The sequence below is a fragment of the Lampetra planeri genome, chromosome 20 (assembly GCF_965212315.1).
Source record: "Lampetra planeri chromosome 20, kcLamPlan1.2.h2, whole genome shotgun sequence".
Classification (NCBI taxonomy): Eukaryota; Metazoa; Chordata; class Hyperoartia; order Petromyzontiformes; family Petromyzontidae; genus Lampetra; species Lampetra planeri.
In genome coordinates this window covers 940,610-958,004 of record NC_136126.1, presented here as the reverse complement: position 1 = coordinate 958,004, position 17,395 = coordinate 940,610, and the positions used below count along the sequence as shown (strand labels likewise).

The 17,395-nt window shown below is 48.1% G+C and overlaps 1 protein-coding gene across 1 annotated transcript; it reads left to right on the top strand.

Annotated features, from left to right (window-relative positions):
* Positions 1 to 5,870: 5,870 nt before the first annotated feature.
* On the top strand, positions 5,871 to 12,389 carry LOC144724478 (keratin, type 1 cytoskeletal 11-like). Its single transcript, XM_078603668.1, has 10 exons — positions 5,871 to 6,105; positions 6,918 to 7,250; positions 8,307 to 8,389; positions 9,264 to 9,420; positions 9,945 to 10,109; positions 10,458 to 10,583; positions 10,970 to 11,190; positions 11,489 to 11,583; positions 11,924 to 11,942; positions 12,329 to 12,389. Exons 1-10 carry the CDS (start codon positions 5,914 to 5,916, stop codon positions 12,387 to 12,389), a joined length of 1,452 nt encoding a protein of 483 aa, XP_078459794.1. The 5' UTR covers positions 5,871 to 5,913.
* The last annotated feature ends 5,006 nt before the right edge of the window (positions 12,390 to 17,395 follow it).

Below are 17,395 nucleotides of genomic sequence, written 5' to 3'. Positions count from 1 at the left end.
ACATAACGCAACCTTAAACACCCAGTCGTTCATAAAAGTTGAAGGCAGTATAGTACTATAGTAATAGAGCAAGTGCAGAATCACTGAATCGGAATTGATAGCTTGAAATCATTTAACGAGTGACACTAGAAAGCGCGGGCCCGAAGCATTTGCTACTTGTGCTACTAGAATTATCCGGCACTGTCTGTACTGATGAGTGATGGTTTAGACTTTAGAGCAAGTGGTTCTCAACGTTTTTATGGCTGCTGTACCACCCCCTTGTTGAATTTTGTTTCAAGAGTACCCAATTGCTCGACCCAACTTGGTTTTGAGAAATAAAAGTGTGAATAATGAACATCAATATTTTAGTTTAATGTGTAAGCTTTCGCCACCAATATTATTCGCAATAAAGGTTTTTGGGTTAGATCGCGTAAGTAAATGTGTCGTAACCCTCCACCACCCGACATAGCCAATTCGTAAGCGATTTGTCACTACTTCAGCCCACGGGCGTATTAGAGAGTGAATCCACAACATTTACAATTTGAGTAGTACGACGTTTCGCTGGTAATTACATCCAGCATCATCGGGCGATTTGCCAGAATAGTGAAGCCATCCAACTGCTTCCGGTCTTAAATAGAGCAGCAGCAGAACGACGTCATCACTGAACCCATCAGGTGCATGAATCATAGGCGAGGGAGGGGGGTATTATAATTACATAATTGATTGGTAATCTTGACGTAAAGCTTTCGTGACTGCAGGAATGAATATTCTTTGGGTCTGTCGGTACAGTCACGTAGGTAGGTTCAAAGAAAATAGCCAAACAAGTAAACCCGTAAAAACAAAGTTTTTCACTATAAATCCTTTATATGCGTGGCATCGGGGCGGCTAGAGTCCTCTCGTCCTCTGGCTTGAGATGGCTGCCACCTATGGGTCAGCAGATTGTCTGGCAGCATTAAACAATTGGTAATTAAATATTGAAAAAAAAATTCTCTTAACAGTGTAAAATTTTGGAAACAATTTTCACGAAAATGCATTGTCACGCACAACGAGTGTGTGTGCAAAATATCAGCTCGATTGGATCACGGGAAGTGGGTTAAAAAACGACCGAAAGATTTGCACGGTCCTAAGCAAGCAAGCGAACTTAATATAAAGGATTTAAAAATAACAAAAACTACGACGTTTCGATCACAACACAAGCGTTCGTCATCAGGAAGAGGGGGTTAGCTTCTAAAGGCGAACTGTTTAGAAGCTAAACCCCTCTTCCTGATGACAAACGTTTATGTTGCGATCGAAACGTCGTAGTTTTTTGTTATTTTATTTGAACCTATCTACGTGACTTTACCGAAAGACCCAAAGAATATGATTGGTAATAATTTAATTAGTTTGTGTTTCCTCGAAATCTCTCCTCTGGCCACCACGTCCGATCGCACCACATCGCCCCACCTCTTCTTCTGCCTTCCTCTTCATCTCCTCATCTTACAATTGCTTAATAATACGCTTCCAGGCCGCACTAAGCCTGTAGCTGTCAGATCGGTTAAAGTTATTTGTATTTCTCTCAATTTCAATGGATTCTCGAATTAGTCTTGGCCAGTAATATTAGTTTTGCACAACACTTCAAAATAAATTGAGTGTCCTTGTTGGCAAGCATATTCTGCAACTGCCGATAGTTGTGTTTGAGAGTATTTAATACATATTATAAATCAACATTTCAAACAACTGTCCATTTGGTGAGGTATCCTAACGAGCTTGCTAGTAGCTGCAAGCGAATTAAAAATGTTCTCCGGACTCTTTGCACGCGTTACATCATTTGGTCTTGCTCGCTGGTTACTCTTGGATACCGCATTGTTGACGATCAATGCGTTTGGAAAGGTCTTTCATAGCGTTCGAGGTTTCCATATGGATTTAAGATTTGTCTTCGTTATTTTATATTGGCAGGTTCATACATGATTATTCACCAACGACTCTCGCGCATTATATAATTTCACACATTTATACATCACCTCACGTACCTCCTGGGACATTGACATGTACCCCCAGGTGTCCACATACCCCCAGTTGAGAACCACTGGTCTCTAGTGATGGTCTCTAGTGATGGTCTCTAGTGATGGGTGATGGTCTCTAGTGATGGTGATGGTCACTAGTGATGGTCTCTAGTGATGGTCTCTAGTGATGGTGATGGTATCTAGTGATGGTGATGGTCTCTAGTGATGATCTCTAGTGATGGTGATGGTCTCTAGTGATGTTCTCTAGTGATGGTCTCTAGTGATGGTGATGGTTTCTAGTGATGGTGATGGTCTCTAGTGATGGTCTGTATTGATGGTGATGGTCTCTAGTGATGGTCTGTAGTGATGGTCTCTAGTGATGGTGATGGTCTCTAGTGATGGTCTCTAGTGATGGTGATGGTCTGTAGTGATGGCTGATGGTCTCTAGTGATGGTCTCTAGTGGAGGTGATGGTCTCTAGTGATGGTCTCTAGTGATGGTCTCTAGTGGAGGTGATGGTCTCTAGTGATGGTCTCTAGTGATGGTGATGGTCTCTAGTGATGGTCTGTAGTGATGGGTGATGGTCTCTAGTGATGGTCTCTAGTGATGGTCTCTAGTGATGGTCTCTAGTGATGGTGATGGTCTCCAGTGATGGTCTGTAGTGATGGTCTGTAGTGATGGTGATGGTCTCTAGTGATGGTCTCTAGTGATGGTGATGGTCTCTAGTGATGGTCTCTAGTGATGGTGATGGTCTCCAGTGATGGTCTGTAGTGATGGTCTGTAGTGATGGTGATGGTCTCTAGTGATGGTCTCTAGTGATGGTGATGGTCTCTAGTGATGGTCTCTAGTGATGGTGATGGTCTCTAGTGATGGTCTGTAGTGATGGTCTGTAGTGATGGGTGATGGTCTCTAGTGAAGGTCTCTAGTGATGGTCTCTAGTGATGGTCTCTAGTGATGGTCTGTAGTGATGGGTGATGGTCTCTAGTGATGGTCTCTAGTGATGGTCTCTAGTGATGGGTGATGGTCTCTAGTGATGGTCTCTAGTGATGGTGATGGTCTCTAGTGATGGTCCCTAGTGATGAGTGATGGTCTCTAGTGATGGTCTCTAGTGATGGGTGATGGTCTCTAGTGATGGTCTCTAGTGATGGTCTCTAGTGATGGTGATGGTCTCCAGTGATGGTCTCTAGTGATGGTGATGGTCTCTAGTGATGGTCTGTAGTGATGGTCTCTAGTGATGGTCTCTAGTGATGGTCTGTAGTGATGGTCTCTAGTGATGGTCTCTAGTGATGGTCTCTAGTGATGGTCTCTAGTGATGAGTGATGGTCTCTAGTGATGAGTGATGGTCTCTAGTGATGGTCTCTAGTGATGGTCTCTAGTGATGGTCTCTAGTGATGAGTGATGGTCTCTAGTGATGAGTGATGGTCTCTAGTGATGGTCTCTAGTGATGGTCTTTAGTGATGGGTGATGGTCTCTAGTGATGGTCTCTAGTGATGGGTGATGGTCTCTAGTGATGGTCTCTAGTGATGGTGATGGTCTCTAGTGATGGTCTGTAGTGATGGTGATGGTCTCTAGTGATGGTCTCTAGTGATGGTGATGGTCTCTAGTGATGGGTGATGGTCTCTAGTGATGTTCTCTAGTGATGAGTGATGGTATCTAGTGATGAGTGATGGTCTCTAGTGATGGTGTCTAGTGATGGTATCTAGTGATGGTCTCTAGTGATGGTCTCTCGTGATGGGTGATGGTCTCTAGTGATGAGTGATGGTATCTAGTGATGAGTGATGGTCTCTAGTGATGGTGTCTAGTGATGGTCTCTAGTGATGGTCTCTAGTGATGGTCTCTCGTGATGGGTGATAGTCTCTCGTGATGGGTGATGGTCTCTAGTGATGGTCTCTAGCGATGATGATGGTCTCTAGTGATGAGTGATGGTCTGCACTGATGAGTGATGGTCTCTAGTGATGGCTGATGGCCTAGTATTTCGTTAACTGATTATCCATATATTTGTTTTATCAATCTCTATATTGCCACACGTTGAAGCAGACACTACGCACTGATTGCAAACGTTACTCTTCAGACACAGTGACACGCTGCACGCGTTTCATTATGAAGCTCAGTTTTTGCAGGGTGGATTTTTGTTGAATTCCTTAATGCGTGCGTAACGTCTGAGCAAACTCATTTCTCAACACCGCACGGATTACGCGGTGTTCTCAAAGAGACAGCAAACGTGTTATATATTTTTTTCATAGACAAAAATTGACATGAATTATTCTGGCTTAGGGAGCTAATCCACTGGACATGTCCCAACCCTGAGATGGGTGGAGTCACGTTCCGCCCATCGATCTGAGTGGAGATATAAGGACCCGTGTCCTCCTCTGTCCCTCATTCTCTCACCAGAATCTTCTCAAAGAACCTCCTGCCTGCCAGACATCACCCGACACATCCACAGGTATGGCTGCAGTGGTCTTCTTCTTCTGTGGATGGCTGATGTTGATATAGAGGCAAATCATTGTCAACAGTCGTGGAGTGTAGTGTACTGTTTTTTGACGATGCCTTCATATGTAACTGTGTGTGAGTTTATAGGTCTCGACGTGAGTCTATGGGTCTCAGTATGAATCTGTAGATCTTTGTGTGAGTCTATAGGTCTCCATGTGAGTCTATGGGTCTCAGTATGAATCTGTAGATATTTGTGTGAGTCTATAGGTCTCCATGTGAGTCTATGGGTCTCAGTATGAATCCGTAGATCTTTGTGTGAGTCTATAGGTCTCCATGTGAGTCTATGGGTCTCAGTATGAATCTGTAGATATTTGTGTGAGTCTATAGGTCTCCATGTGAGTCTATGGGTCTCAGTATGAATCTGTAGATCTTTGTGTGAGTCTATAGGTCTCCACGTGAGTCTATGGGTCTCAGTATGAATCTGTAGATCTTTGTGTGAGTCTATAGGTCTCCATGTGAGTCTATGGGTCTCAGTATGAATCCGTAGATCTTTGTGTGAGTCTATAGGTCTCCATGTGAGTCTATGGGTCTCAGTATGAATCTGTAGATATTTGTGTGAGTCTATAGGTCTCCATGTGAGTCTATGGATCTTCTTCATCGTATGGCTAATGTTGATACAGCTCAACAACTGCAATTCCACATTGAGGTGGTTAATGAACCAGATCATTGTGTCAGGGGTACCAGAGTGGTGTATCGCTGTGATGATGCCTCCTCCTTTGTAGGGTACCTGTATTTGTGATTGAGGCTTTGAGTCATTCGATGTTCCACGGGTCTGTTCTGGGTGCCCACAGTCGCCGCACACTGCCTGTTTTTCTGTGTGTGTACTGCACATGTCCCATTTGTCCGTCATCGAGTATCAACTGGACCTCCGATTAGCACAGTTGGATATGTACGGTGCGAAAGAAGTGCAACATACATAGATACAAAAAGGGCTTCATAGCGCATCGGACTCCTCCAGTCTAAATAAATATTCTGATAAGTATCGGCAACTGCTGCTGCCGCCACGGTTAGTGCAGTGGATGTGGATCAGGGGTTGTGGTCCATGAGCTTCAGGGTGGAAGATAGACGCCAGGGATCTTCTGCGCCGTCGGGTCTCTCACGAGGAGGAGGAGACGGCGGCGTTTGGCTGGAGTGGTGCTCGCCTCTGATGAGACGACGAGCAGAGATGTGATGATGATGCTGCTGCTGCGCTGGCAATGGCTCTGGAGCACAAAGAACAAATGAACTCAACACATTCGTTAACAACGCACGTTACATATAAAACTAAACTCGGCATTTCAAGAAATGGCCCTTCATCTCTTTATTATGAACAAGGGCCATGAGCCCAAAATGTTGTCTCTCGTGGTCTGTTTCCTTTAACGGCAGTGCTATTAATATAATGTGTTGAGTTGTTGTTACCTGTGATTACGGCTGTGGTTAGGGTTGCCGCGATACAATACGATATTGATGTTCACGATACGACGATGTATCGTGATGTCCGTTTCCTGCTTTTTCTGTGGTCTCCTCTCATTCTGACCGCCGCACTTAACATCTCTCCGCGCCCGGTCGATCGCCATGACAGAGACACCATGACGTCCACAATGAAGATCCGTCACGGAGGTGTGGGAGGCTTCTCCAGTCGATCGGCTGGTGGCAGCGTGGGGACACGGCGCGTGGTGAGTGTTGAGAGAGGGGGCCTCGAAGCCAAGGCCGTAATGTATAATATATATTGGGGGGGACACATCCCCAAAACCTAAATAGTTTCAAATGTGTGGTGGCCCTCACACTGATGATGTCTCATCGGCGAAAGTGGCCCCGCTCTGAACATTAGTGAAGAACACTGGACCAGAACGTGACTCAGGCTGAATGATCTCAGCCGGGGAGGGCCCTGTTGAGCTCAGCAGCTCCGTTACAAGGACAACCACAGCCCTAGGCCGTCAGCAGTGGCGACAGTCAGAAGACATCGCAGGGCGGAAGAAATGTGCAAACTAACAAAAGCAAAAACAACAAATTATTTACACGAAACCCATGCTAGAACTTAGTGCAAACAGGGTAAATAACAATATATCGTGTTTGCGTATAAATTAACAAGTGTCAAAATAATCTATGGGACCCTTTTTGCCAGTATCAAGATGATGAAAAAATAACATGCTTTACGCTTTCAGTAGGCTATGAGTATAAAGTAGTAATAATCAAAGATTTATATAGCGTCATTCTTGCTAATTGCATCTCACAACGCTGGACAATAATGATATCCATAATCACACGAAGGGGCTAAATCCTATTTAAATAACAATTGTTAAGTAAATACAAAACTCTCAGAAAATAAAACAATGACGAACTAATTGAAGAAATGGGACATCAACACAGTTATCACAACGAATGGTGCGGATACCAAATCTACTCTATCTACTACAGTGCATACATTCACATTACACAATTATTATTGTGAATAGAAGATATTTTAATTCTTCTTCCCCGGCAACAGGTGAGCAGCTCCTCCAGCACGTACGGTGGCGGCCTGCGCGGAGGCCACAGCATCATCGCCGGCGGCTGCTACGGGGGCGGCCTCGGGTACCAGAGCAACTACGGCCTGGGCATGGGCATGGGCCTGGGCGCCGGCATCATCCACGGCAGTGACGAGAAGCAGGAGCTGCAGGGCCTGAACGACCGCCTGGCCGGCTACATCGAGAAGGTTCGCATCCTGGAGCACGCCAACAAGGAGATCGAGATCAAGATCAAGGAGCTGCTCAAGGGGAAAGGTCCATCCATCAAGGACTACAGCGTCTACTACTCGGCCATCGAGGACCTGAGGGCCAAGGTACTCGGCCGCACCCAGCGCTGCTAGCTTTTACACTGCAGGCCAAACCCGAACGTATTTCTCTATTATGAACAATGCGCAGTCGACTGCGAACTCAGCAATAGCCGGACCAGATCTCGGTAGAAATAAAATCCTGCTGCCACCTGACACACAGATGCCAATTCCTGGATTGGCCCGGTCAAACTCTGAAAGGTGCCAACCCTAATCACATCTCTTCCCAATGTCCCAGACACTATGGGATTTATTGATAAGATTTTAACTATCCTTAATAATACAGTTGTTAACTCTTTAGCTCACTGTGTCCATCTTTCTATCTGTGGGGTGTCTGTAATAGAGGCCACAATGACTATCGTAAGAATGATCGAATGTTAATTAAACTGGAGAGCCTAGGTAGGCTATTGAATGGCCTATGATGTCAGTCAAAACTCTGACCTCACCAAGTGCATCTCATTTTTGTTGCTTTTAAATCTGGAAATTCAAGGTGCTTTCCCACTCAAAGGAATGAGGTCATGATCTCAGGTACTAAACTAATATAAAACTATTTTCGATTTTACCAGGAAAGATCCACTGAGCTGTGTAGCACTTTTTCGGAAGCGACCTGGCCACAAATGACAGCTCAGCGAAGTGGCTTATCATGTGGACATCTATCGCAAACCAAATACTCTAAACGGGTGATGTTGATTCTAAATGGGAAGAGAAAAACCGGAAGACCTGGAGAAAAATCCACGTGACCACGCGGAGAACACACAAACTCCAAATATACAGCAGCAGGCGCCAGGGTCGGGATTGAACCCATGACCTCCTGTATACCAGGCGAGGTAGTTAACATCTCACCACCGTGGCACCCCCAGCCCTGCACCAGTCGAAGACATTCCAGATTCCTACGTTGTTGTTGTTTTTGTGCCTGGTTGTCACCCATGCAGGCACTCTTCAGACTCAAACCTGATTATCTTCCAAGGCCTGATGAGATTGGGTGCACTCCAGGTGGTTTGGTCATTGGCTTACGCCCACTTATTGTGTCCGCATCTGCTCACTATGTTTCATTTGGTACCACAGATTCTGACCCAGACCCTGGAGAATGCCCGGGTCAGCCTGGAGATCGACAATGCCAGGCTGGCAGCCGATGACTTCCGTTCCAAGTGAGTGACTTTTTTTAAAATGCAGTTAACATTTTTCAGGTCGCTGGGTATACAGTGCAGTGCACTAACCACCGCGCCACTGCTCCACACCCATGTCATTGTAGAATGTGTTTTTATGAGGCACAGATATTTTTACTGGGGACTTACAAATCAGTGTAGCTTCACCCCGTATTAGACAACGACCTGTGGAAGTTGACATCACAGAACTACATCTGATATCCCTTCATTTGCCTTTTATCCACACTGTGTGGTATCACCTTCTCACACGCCCTGCTATAAACGTGATAGTTTTCTTTAATTCTAAGTGCTGGATATATTCCAAGTTAACTGCAAAATATAATTTGAACGTGATAGTGTGTCCATCAATTAATAAATCAAGGCTCTCAATATTAGAGGCAGTGGTGCTTCCCCGGGTGGCATTAAAGTCAAGACACCGTCCTCGTCTTTAAAGTATTTCACTAATACCCGTTGCAGATGTCACTGCTCGCTTGAAGAGATGTAAGAAGTAATTTTGTCCTATCCACTTCAGCGGGCCGTCCTTTAACACGAAGAAAGGCACTTTGCGTGAGGTGTCTGCATATGTCCTTTCCGTTAGCTAAATTGTACCAAATTACCCATATGACGGAATCTCAGAAGTAGTTATGTGGTATTCACTTCCTTGGGCTGTTCTGTAACGCAAGCACAACCCTTCGCATTCGCCACCCACGTTTGTGCTCAACATCCATCCAGACCCGTTGGATAAAATGTGCTCGCTTGACGTGACCTCAGAAGTAGTTCTGTGGTATCTGCTTCCGCGGACAATTCTCCTGGTCGTCCGGCCCTACCCATTGTGCCGCGACGAGCCGTCTGACAACGCCGGTGCCGCTCCACTCAGGTGGGAGACGGAGCTGGCGCTGCGCAACTCGGTGGAGATGGACATCGCGAACCTCAAGTGCCTCCTGGACGAGTACAACATGGCACGCATGGGGCTGGAGGGAGAGATCGAGGCCCTCCGGGAGGAGCTCATCTTCATGAAGAAGAACCACGAGCAGGTGCCCTCCACGTGCCCCCCCGCCCCGGCAGACACATTTACATTGCCCGTGATTTAGCTGCCGTGCATTCATGATCATGGTGGGAGGGGGGTTGGGAGGGACAGAGAGAGAGATGGACAGACAGATCTATAGACTGACAGACGGATAGACAGACAGAGTTCTAGAAAGCTGGGCAACTCAAAGGATAGACAGACGAACAGACAGGCAGAGGGGCAGACAGGCGGGCAAATTGACAGAGAAATCTCGAGACAGACAGATAGACGGAAGAAGGGCAGATAGGAAGACGGACATTTTTTGACACAACTGCCATTCACAACTAAGTGGCAGTGACGTCACCACGGCGCTCGTGCCATGCTAGGTGCACTTTGAGGCCACATGAAGTGTCGAAGGCCCGCTGGTGGGAGGTTACGAAACAGACCCAGCAGGTGCCATGTGTTAACTGACTGAGATGACCGGCAGACGCACCACCTGATGATGACCCCGTGGTTGTGCCCCGTGACTGGCCCCGTGCCGCCCGCTTGCAGGAGGTGCTGGCACTGCGAGCTCAGATCGCCGACACGTCCATGTCGGTGGAGGTGGACAACGTGAAGGGGGCCGACCTGGCGCGCATCCTCGCCGACATCCGGTCACAGTACGAGGGGATGATCGCCCGCAGCCGCGACGAGGCGGAGGAGGCCTTCCGCAAGCAGGTGCGGCACGCACAGACAAAGCTCCCCCGTGTAGCCTCCTGAAACACCGTTGGAGCGAGTGCAGCAAGCGAGCCATCGTTTGAGGATGAAAGACACACCACTCGACTAATCACTTGAACCCTGACCCTCCTCTCTCTCTCTCCCTTGATCTCTTTTGTCTATAAATCAACCGTTCTGCTCTCCTCCTTTCTCTCCTCATTTCTCCTCCTCTCCCCACCTCTCTCCTCCACCTCCCCCGCTCGCTCTCTGCTCACCCATTTCCTCCGCATCTCCGGGCCTCTCTGCTCCTCTCCCCCACCGCCCCCCCTCTTCCCCGCCCTGCTGCTGCTGCCGCTGTTGCTACTGCAGCTGGAAACGGTGAAGCAGGTGTCGGTGCAGCAGAACCAGGTGACCATCACGGTCAAGACAGAGCTGCAGGAGACGCGGCGCTCCATGCAGGGGCTCCAGGTGGAGCTCGACTCCATGCGCAGCATGGTGAGTGGCGTCCGCCAAAGACTCACAAATCGATCCATGGACTCGCATACAGACCCACAGAATTACATAGAGACTCATAGACTCACATATTAACCCACAGAATAACATAGACACTCATAGAACCACGCACAGACCAATGGAATCACACAGAGACTCATAGACTCACATATAGACCCACATAATTAAATAAAGACCATTAGACTCACATATAGACCCAAAGACTCACATATACACCCATATATTTACAAAGACCAATAGATTCGCATAGATATCCATATACTCACATAGAGACCCGTAGACTCACACAGAGGCCCATATACTCATACAGAGGCCCATGGACTCACACAGAGACCCATAGGCTCACACAGAGGCTCTTAACCTCGCAGATCCGCTCGCTGGAGGACACTCTCGCCGACACAGAGGATCGCAACGCGCGCGACCTCTCCGGCTACCAGAACATCCTGGCGCGGCTCGAGGCCGAGCTCACGTCCCTGCGCTGCGACATCAACCGCCAGCTGAAGGATTACGCGGACCTCCTCAACATGAAGATGAAGCTCGAGGCCGAGATCGCCACCTACCGCCGCCTGCTCGACGGAGGGGACACCAAGTGAGTCGCGAGGGTGGTTGGTGGTGGTGGTGGTGGTGGTGATGGTGGTGGTGGTGGTGATGGTGGTGGTGGTGGTGATGATGATGGCTGCAATATTGATGATGATGGTGGTAATGATCTTGATAATCGTAGTGATGATGGTGATGATAATGATCTTAACAGCGACTGTGATGATTGTGATAATGATGGTGATTATGATGGTGATGATAATTTTGTTGATGGTGGTAATGATGATGGTAGTGATGATGGTGGTGCTGATGGTGATGTTGATGGTGGTGATGTGTGCCACGCCCCGCAGGCTCGCCAACATCACCGCGGGCCAGGCCCCGACGGTGCTGCTTCCCTCGGGCGGCTCTTCCTCCACCGCCAACCACGGCGGCTTCTACACCACCGGTGAGGCTCCACTCCTCCTGCTGCACACCCCACTCCTCCTCTTCCTCCACCTCCTCCTGCTCTTCCCACTTCTCCTGATCCTCTTCCTCCGCCTGTTACTGTTCTTCCCACTCATCCACCTCCTCCTGCGCTTCCCAATCCTCATTCTGCCCCAAAATTCTTGCTTATAAACAACTGGCAGTGCACCAGCAACGCTTTCAGAAAATCTGACTCGACGGTTGAGACACTGAACGTCGAAACCGGTCAAATTTGTTACATTATTATATTATGTTCTCCACAACGGTGCAATAATAACATCAAAAAGGCATATTTTAATCTTTCTCGTTTTGACCTTCCACAGGAGGCAGCGCCGGAATGGGGTGAGTGTTTCCAAATTCACACCGACGATGATGATGATGGTGTTATCGGAATTATCGTTAAACCTTCAACTCTAACCAGACGAGAGACAGTTCAGACAATGATGCCGCTTAAAGGCCCGACGAGGTGAGAATGTAAATAAATACATGAATAGCAAGATTATGATATTATTTTATCATTGCAGCGTGACAACAAGAGATCATAATGATCACAGTATTTTAGTGATGATGACAATATTATTGTAGCGATCATTATTATTACAGTGATGATGATCATATTGATGACAAAGATGTTGATGATGATATCGATGATGATTTCGATGACGATGCTGTTGATGATTATAATGTGAATGATGAAGTGAATGACGATGATGATGATGTGTATGCAGTGGCAGCTCCAGCAGCACGATGACCATCACCCGCTCGTCCTCGGGCAGCCAGGTCAACTAGAGCAGCGCGCTCGCGGCACGGTACGCCCGACGACTCCCAAGATCGCCGAACCCACGTGGCGGATTAGGCCACGTGCTGCAGTATCACTGACCCTCCACCACCCGACGAGATTGCCACATTTACACAGTGAACGTGATGTACACCGCAAAAATAAATGTGCTGACTTGAGACTTCTCATGACTGAGTTGAACATCAACGAACATTGGCATACAGCTATACCACGTGACCTAACCCATAATCAAATATGAATCGTTGACCTGGCTACGAAAATCTACACTTTGAGACAACTAACCTCATCCACAGCCATGACGCATCATTGTGCGTGTGTATATGCATGCGTGTGTGTGTGTCGACGGAGCCTTAAAGGAGCACACCTAGTGCGGTGCGTAAACAGCAGCATTGTGGAGACAAAAGTGGCCGGGCGTGGTGCTAGCGACCTACCCAGTAGCGTAACGAGCGTGGGGGCAAGGGGCACCTTGACCTCCCCTGGTGGCCAAAGCTACGAGTTGGGCCACCCTTGACAACCACCATGAAAAATGTCTTTATGAAAATGCTTTCATTTTACGTTCCAAGTTGTATTTAAATTAAATTAGAGCGGTAACGTGTGGCTTCCGCAAATGGGCAAATCAAATATTGGTGCCCCACCTGACGCCCGCGTGTCTCCGTGTGTGCCTTGCAGATGTCCACGAGAGGAAGGTGTCATCGGTTTGCAGACCGCACGAGCCGAGGGTGACACGTGGCTTGCATTTGCTTGATCTTCTTTTTTACATATAAACTCTCTACATCTCGACTCACACGGCGCGTCTCAACGGCAGCTCACACACGCGCCACATCGGTGACACGAGGGGAGGGTGGGACCCGAGAAACGATCAGCTCTTGTAGCTAAACACGTAAGGGTTTGTCCTGGGGTGTCCGACAGAAGTTTGAACCTTCGTGAATCATCATAATTATCGTTTTCAAAATACTTTAAAATCAAGTCGATTTGAAGTGTTTTTTTAAACATAATTAACGGATCTTCTAGCCCATGTGGGATAGTCGGTGGCACGCAGGCTAGGTGTGTAGCTGCAAGACAAGAGCTCTATTGATGACGACGCGTTGGGGCACATCAGTCGGGTTTCCGTTTCTAGCCTTCCTCGATCCGAGGGGCTGGCCATGAGATGGGACTCTCCTACGCCACTGGGCTCTGTTTTTGGCCGTTCTTGCGAATCGTTGTCCCACACCGAGCCCTGCTTCAGCAACAGCGTCATCAATCCCAGCCCTTCTGAGTCAGCCTCGGCCTCTGTGTCTGAGACGTGAGTCACCATCTTCTCCAGGAAGCCTCCGGGTTTCCGCAGGACGTATTCCAGGAGACATCATCTCCGGAGCACGGCAGTATTTTTTCGACATCGACACGCCGAGACGTTTTGACAAAAGCGAGGGGACATCGTAGTTTTTGTCAGCCAGGGAGAGGGTGGAAGTGTACCGTCATTTGTGAAACTCAATTAAAAATACGACCATTTAAGATGAGAGCGGTTTGGTTTTATTATTTTGGGCTGCGTTTTTAACGGAACCAAGCCAAGATATATGAGAGTTCGGGTCAATGCGTGTGTGGATGTTTTCCAGTTTAAAAACCGTCGACTACGACAAACTCATCTGCAACACGCCCCATCTCAGCAGATTTCGGACGCCGAACAACGTTGAGCCTGGATAGCGCTGGCAAAGATAACCATCACCACCACCACCGCTGTGTGCAGTTGTAGGAAGTAGAGGGTGATGCATTGCACTCCCCGCGACTACCACCACCAAACCTGCACTGACCAGCGTGATGAAGCACGGTCTGCATGGTTAGGCCCTCATCCAGCAGTGGATTGGCAATCGCGGTACTGCGCGTGTACGTGTAAGAAGGCCGGTGTGAGCCGTGACGAGCGCTGACGAGGGTCGTGAGATGAGGTGTAACGGAGCCCCCCCCCCCACTTTTACCCGCCTGCTTATTTTCTGTACCGGAGAAATCCACACCGCCAAGACATTGGAACAATAAAATGTCTGCATGAACAAATATAATGCCGTCAAAAATGTGTGGTTTGCAACTCCTGCCACGTGTGTGTGTGCGTGTTGTTGAGCATGGCTTCAACGTGCACACAGCCTGGCGAATGACGGTGGTTGTTGTTTGAGTATGGAGTGGCAAGTGTAGTGAGAGGTTAGCGTGCTGCGCTACGAACCCAGCCACCCGAGTTCGATTCCCGTTCACGGCTAACACCAGTGACGATTATCTGAGCCGGTCCTGGGCCTCCCCTAAGTCGACTCAGCCTCACAATGATTACTTGGTGCGATTTGTAAACATCGCCACGAGGGAGAAAAAAGACGGCCAGGCATGGTGATGGCCACCAATTCCCTCGAGTGCCATGCTGCCCTCTGTAACAGCACTTGCCCAAACTGTCAAGGCTATACGGGGGATATTTGAGTCAAATTGTCGTGGTTTTAGTTTGACAACCCTAGTTGTATGCAGCTTAAATGGATCGAACGAGGACCCATGTCTTCAAGAGAGGGCTCCTCTTGCCTGTGACTTTCAGACGCTGACCTGCAGAGTCAAGCAAAGCTCGACTCTGCTGATGAGACACTGGGTGTCGAAACTCGTCCAGAGATGGCTTGCAATATATTAATCCTGCTGAAATGATGCACTCCCAGAAAGCCACGGGGGTCGATGTATTGTGTAAGAAACACTTTTTTGTGTATGTGGAGAGACATATGGAAGAGACATCTGGTCTCTGCTTATCTGTGAAGTTGTTACGTCACGGGTTTGTGTGACCCGCTCGCTACTCAAGGTACTCCTCTCATCGAAATGTTCACAAATCGATTTTAACATCGAACCACGACCCCGAGTCATCATAAAAAATAATCTTGAATCGTATAAAGCGCCTTTCATATTGAAGCATCTCAAAGCGCTGGACGTAAAAATAAAGCTACACTCACAACTATACAGTCTAAGCGAAATAGAAAGCTGATAATGACGTCAATGACTACTTTCGGAATATATGACAAACCATTGTATTGAGTTGCTAGAGGGGCTGGGGGGGGGGCGAATGGGAGCGCCAACCGCTGCACCACCGAACACACACACACTCAACCGGCGCGGACACCAACAACAACAACCGCCCCCATTCGCCAATGAGTGGCGGTGACGTCACAACGGCGCTTGTGCCAGGCTACGTGCACCGTAAGGACACGTGAAGTGTCGAACCCCCAGTGGCAGGAGGTCACGGGACAGACACAGGTGCATGGGTTGACTGAGACGACTGGCCGATGCACCAGCTGTGCCCCCGACTATGCCAACTTGCTGTGTTTTATCCGCCCGGCGCTCCGCTCGTTGTTGTGAGCGGACACGCACAGACACACGAACCACAGACAGTCCTTGGCTTGGATGGGATTTTCTTTTTCGCGCAGTTGCTGAGCGCAGGACAGCGGCCAGCAACAAACAGCACCGTCTAAGTTGTACCAAATGAGAGTTGGCGCGTTTCTTGAATTGAGTAGCAATGTTATGTCAGAGCTTGTGGGGGAAAGAGACGATGATGGTGACGGGAGGAGGGAACTCCAAAGTGCAGCAGTGCGAGGGAAGATGCAGAAAGAGAAGTGGGGTGACCTGCAGTGTGGCGAGGGAGTGGGTGGTTAGTGAGTGGGCGAATGAGTGGGTGGGTGAGTGAGTGTGCGAGTGGGCAAGCGAGTGGGTGGCTCAGTGAGTGTGCGAGTGAGTGGGTTAGTGAATATGCGAGTGGGCGAGTGAATGGGTGTATTTGTGAGTGGTCGAGTGGGTGGGTGAGTGAGTGTGCGAGTGGGCAAGCGAGTGGGTGGCTCAGTGAGTGTGCGAGTGAGTGTGTGTGCTGGCCCTTCATCGGTGCTACTCGCTGACAGCACTTTCCCCACCAGTCTGTTAAGGCCATACGGGGGTTCCTTGTCTTCACCGTTGTGACCTGCAGTGTTTGGTGGTTGAACACAGTGAGGATGAGCTGCAAGAGTCTGGGAGACCGAGTCCTCAACACGAGTGGAGGAATCGGCGAGTGAAGTTCACAGGAGCAGGCAACATTAACCTTGCTCGTAGGGATAGACCATTGACGATGAATTCTAGATTTGAAGCTTTCGTGACTGCAAGGATTCATACTCTTAGTTCTGTCGGTAAAGTCACGTAGGTAAAAAATGAAATTAAAATTAATAAAAATGTATAAAAATAAAACAATAAAAATATCTCCCAGTCTCGGGTGATGAGTATACACTTAGTAAGTGGTTATTGCAATGCACAGGCAGACATGTGGTCGTGATGGAGATCATGGTAATGTTGATCAGGATTTAATATCAGCCGGGTCTGTCCGGATCAAAGACCCATCATTGTTTTCCCACACCCAGCACACCAGATCCTGTAAATATCCCTATGGCTGTGGCTACGAGTCAAATATCACCTACTCCACCAGCAACCCGGACAATAGTGAGACACTAAGCCCCCCCGACTAAAGCACAGCACATTATGCTCTGGCCACAAAAAATACATACCAGACAAAGATCCCCCGTGTAGCCTCAACAGATTTTTGGGGCAAGTACTTTTATCGAGGTCCTATGAAGGCCGGAACGGCACACGAGGGGTGGGTGGCCGCACTACAAATGGTGGTTATGTATTTGTACTCTATTCCTAGTTCATACACTACACATTAGGTGCCCATTTAAGGCTGAGTTGACCTGGGGTTTGTGATTACACAGAGCACACCACTCACCTTATGGCTTTATCAGGGCTTGGCTCAAGCAAAGCAGGAACTCAGCGTAAATTATAATTATGTTCTAGGGAGACGGGTGTTGACATTTGGCGCAAGTAGAATCACGTCTATGCTAGGAACCAAAATCATCCGAATTATCGTATATATATTTTTTTTATTTTGGCTTCCCCAAATTGCAATGCTGAGTTTCAAAACACGAAAATTAGTGTTGTTGGTGTCCACGTCGTAAGTCCAAGAATCCATCTTGCTAGACATTTCGCCCGACTGTCG

What these genes read in the sequence shown, in the direction of transcription:
- LOC144724478 (XM_078603668.1), top strand. Translation starts at nt 5,914, where the DNA reads ATGTATCGTGATGTCCGTTTCCTGCTTTTTCTGTGGTCTCCTCTCATT. An exon ending in GCGTGGGGACACGGCGCGTG is followed by an intron (nt 6,106 to 6,917) that starts GTGAGTGTTGAG and finishes CCCCGGCAACAG; the next exon opens with GTGAGCAGCTCCTCCAGCAC. An exon ending in TCGAGGACCTGAGGGCCAAG is followed by an intron (nt 7,251 to 8,306) that starts GTACTCGGCCGC and finishes TTGGTACCACAG; the next exon opens with ATTCTGACCCAGACCCTGGA.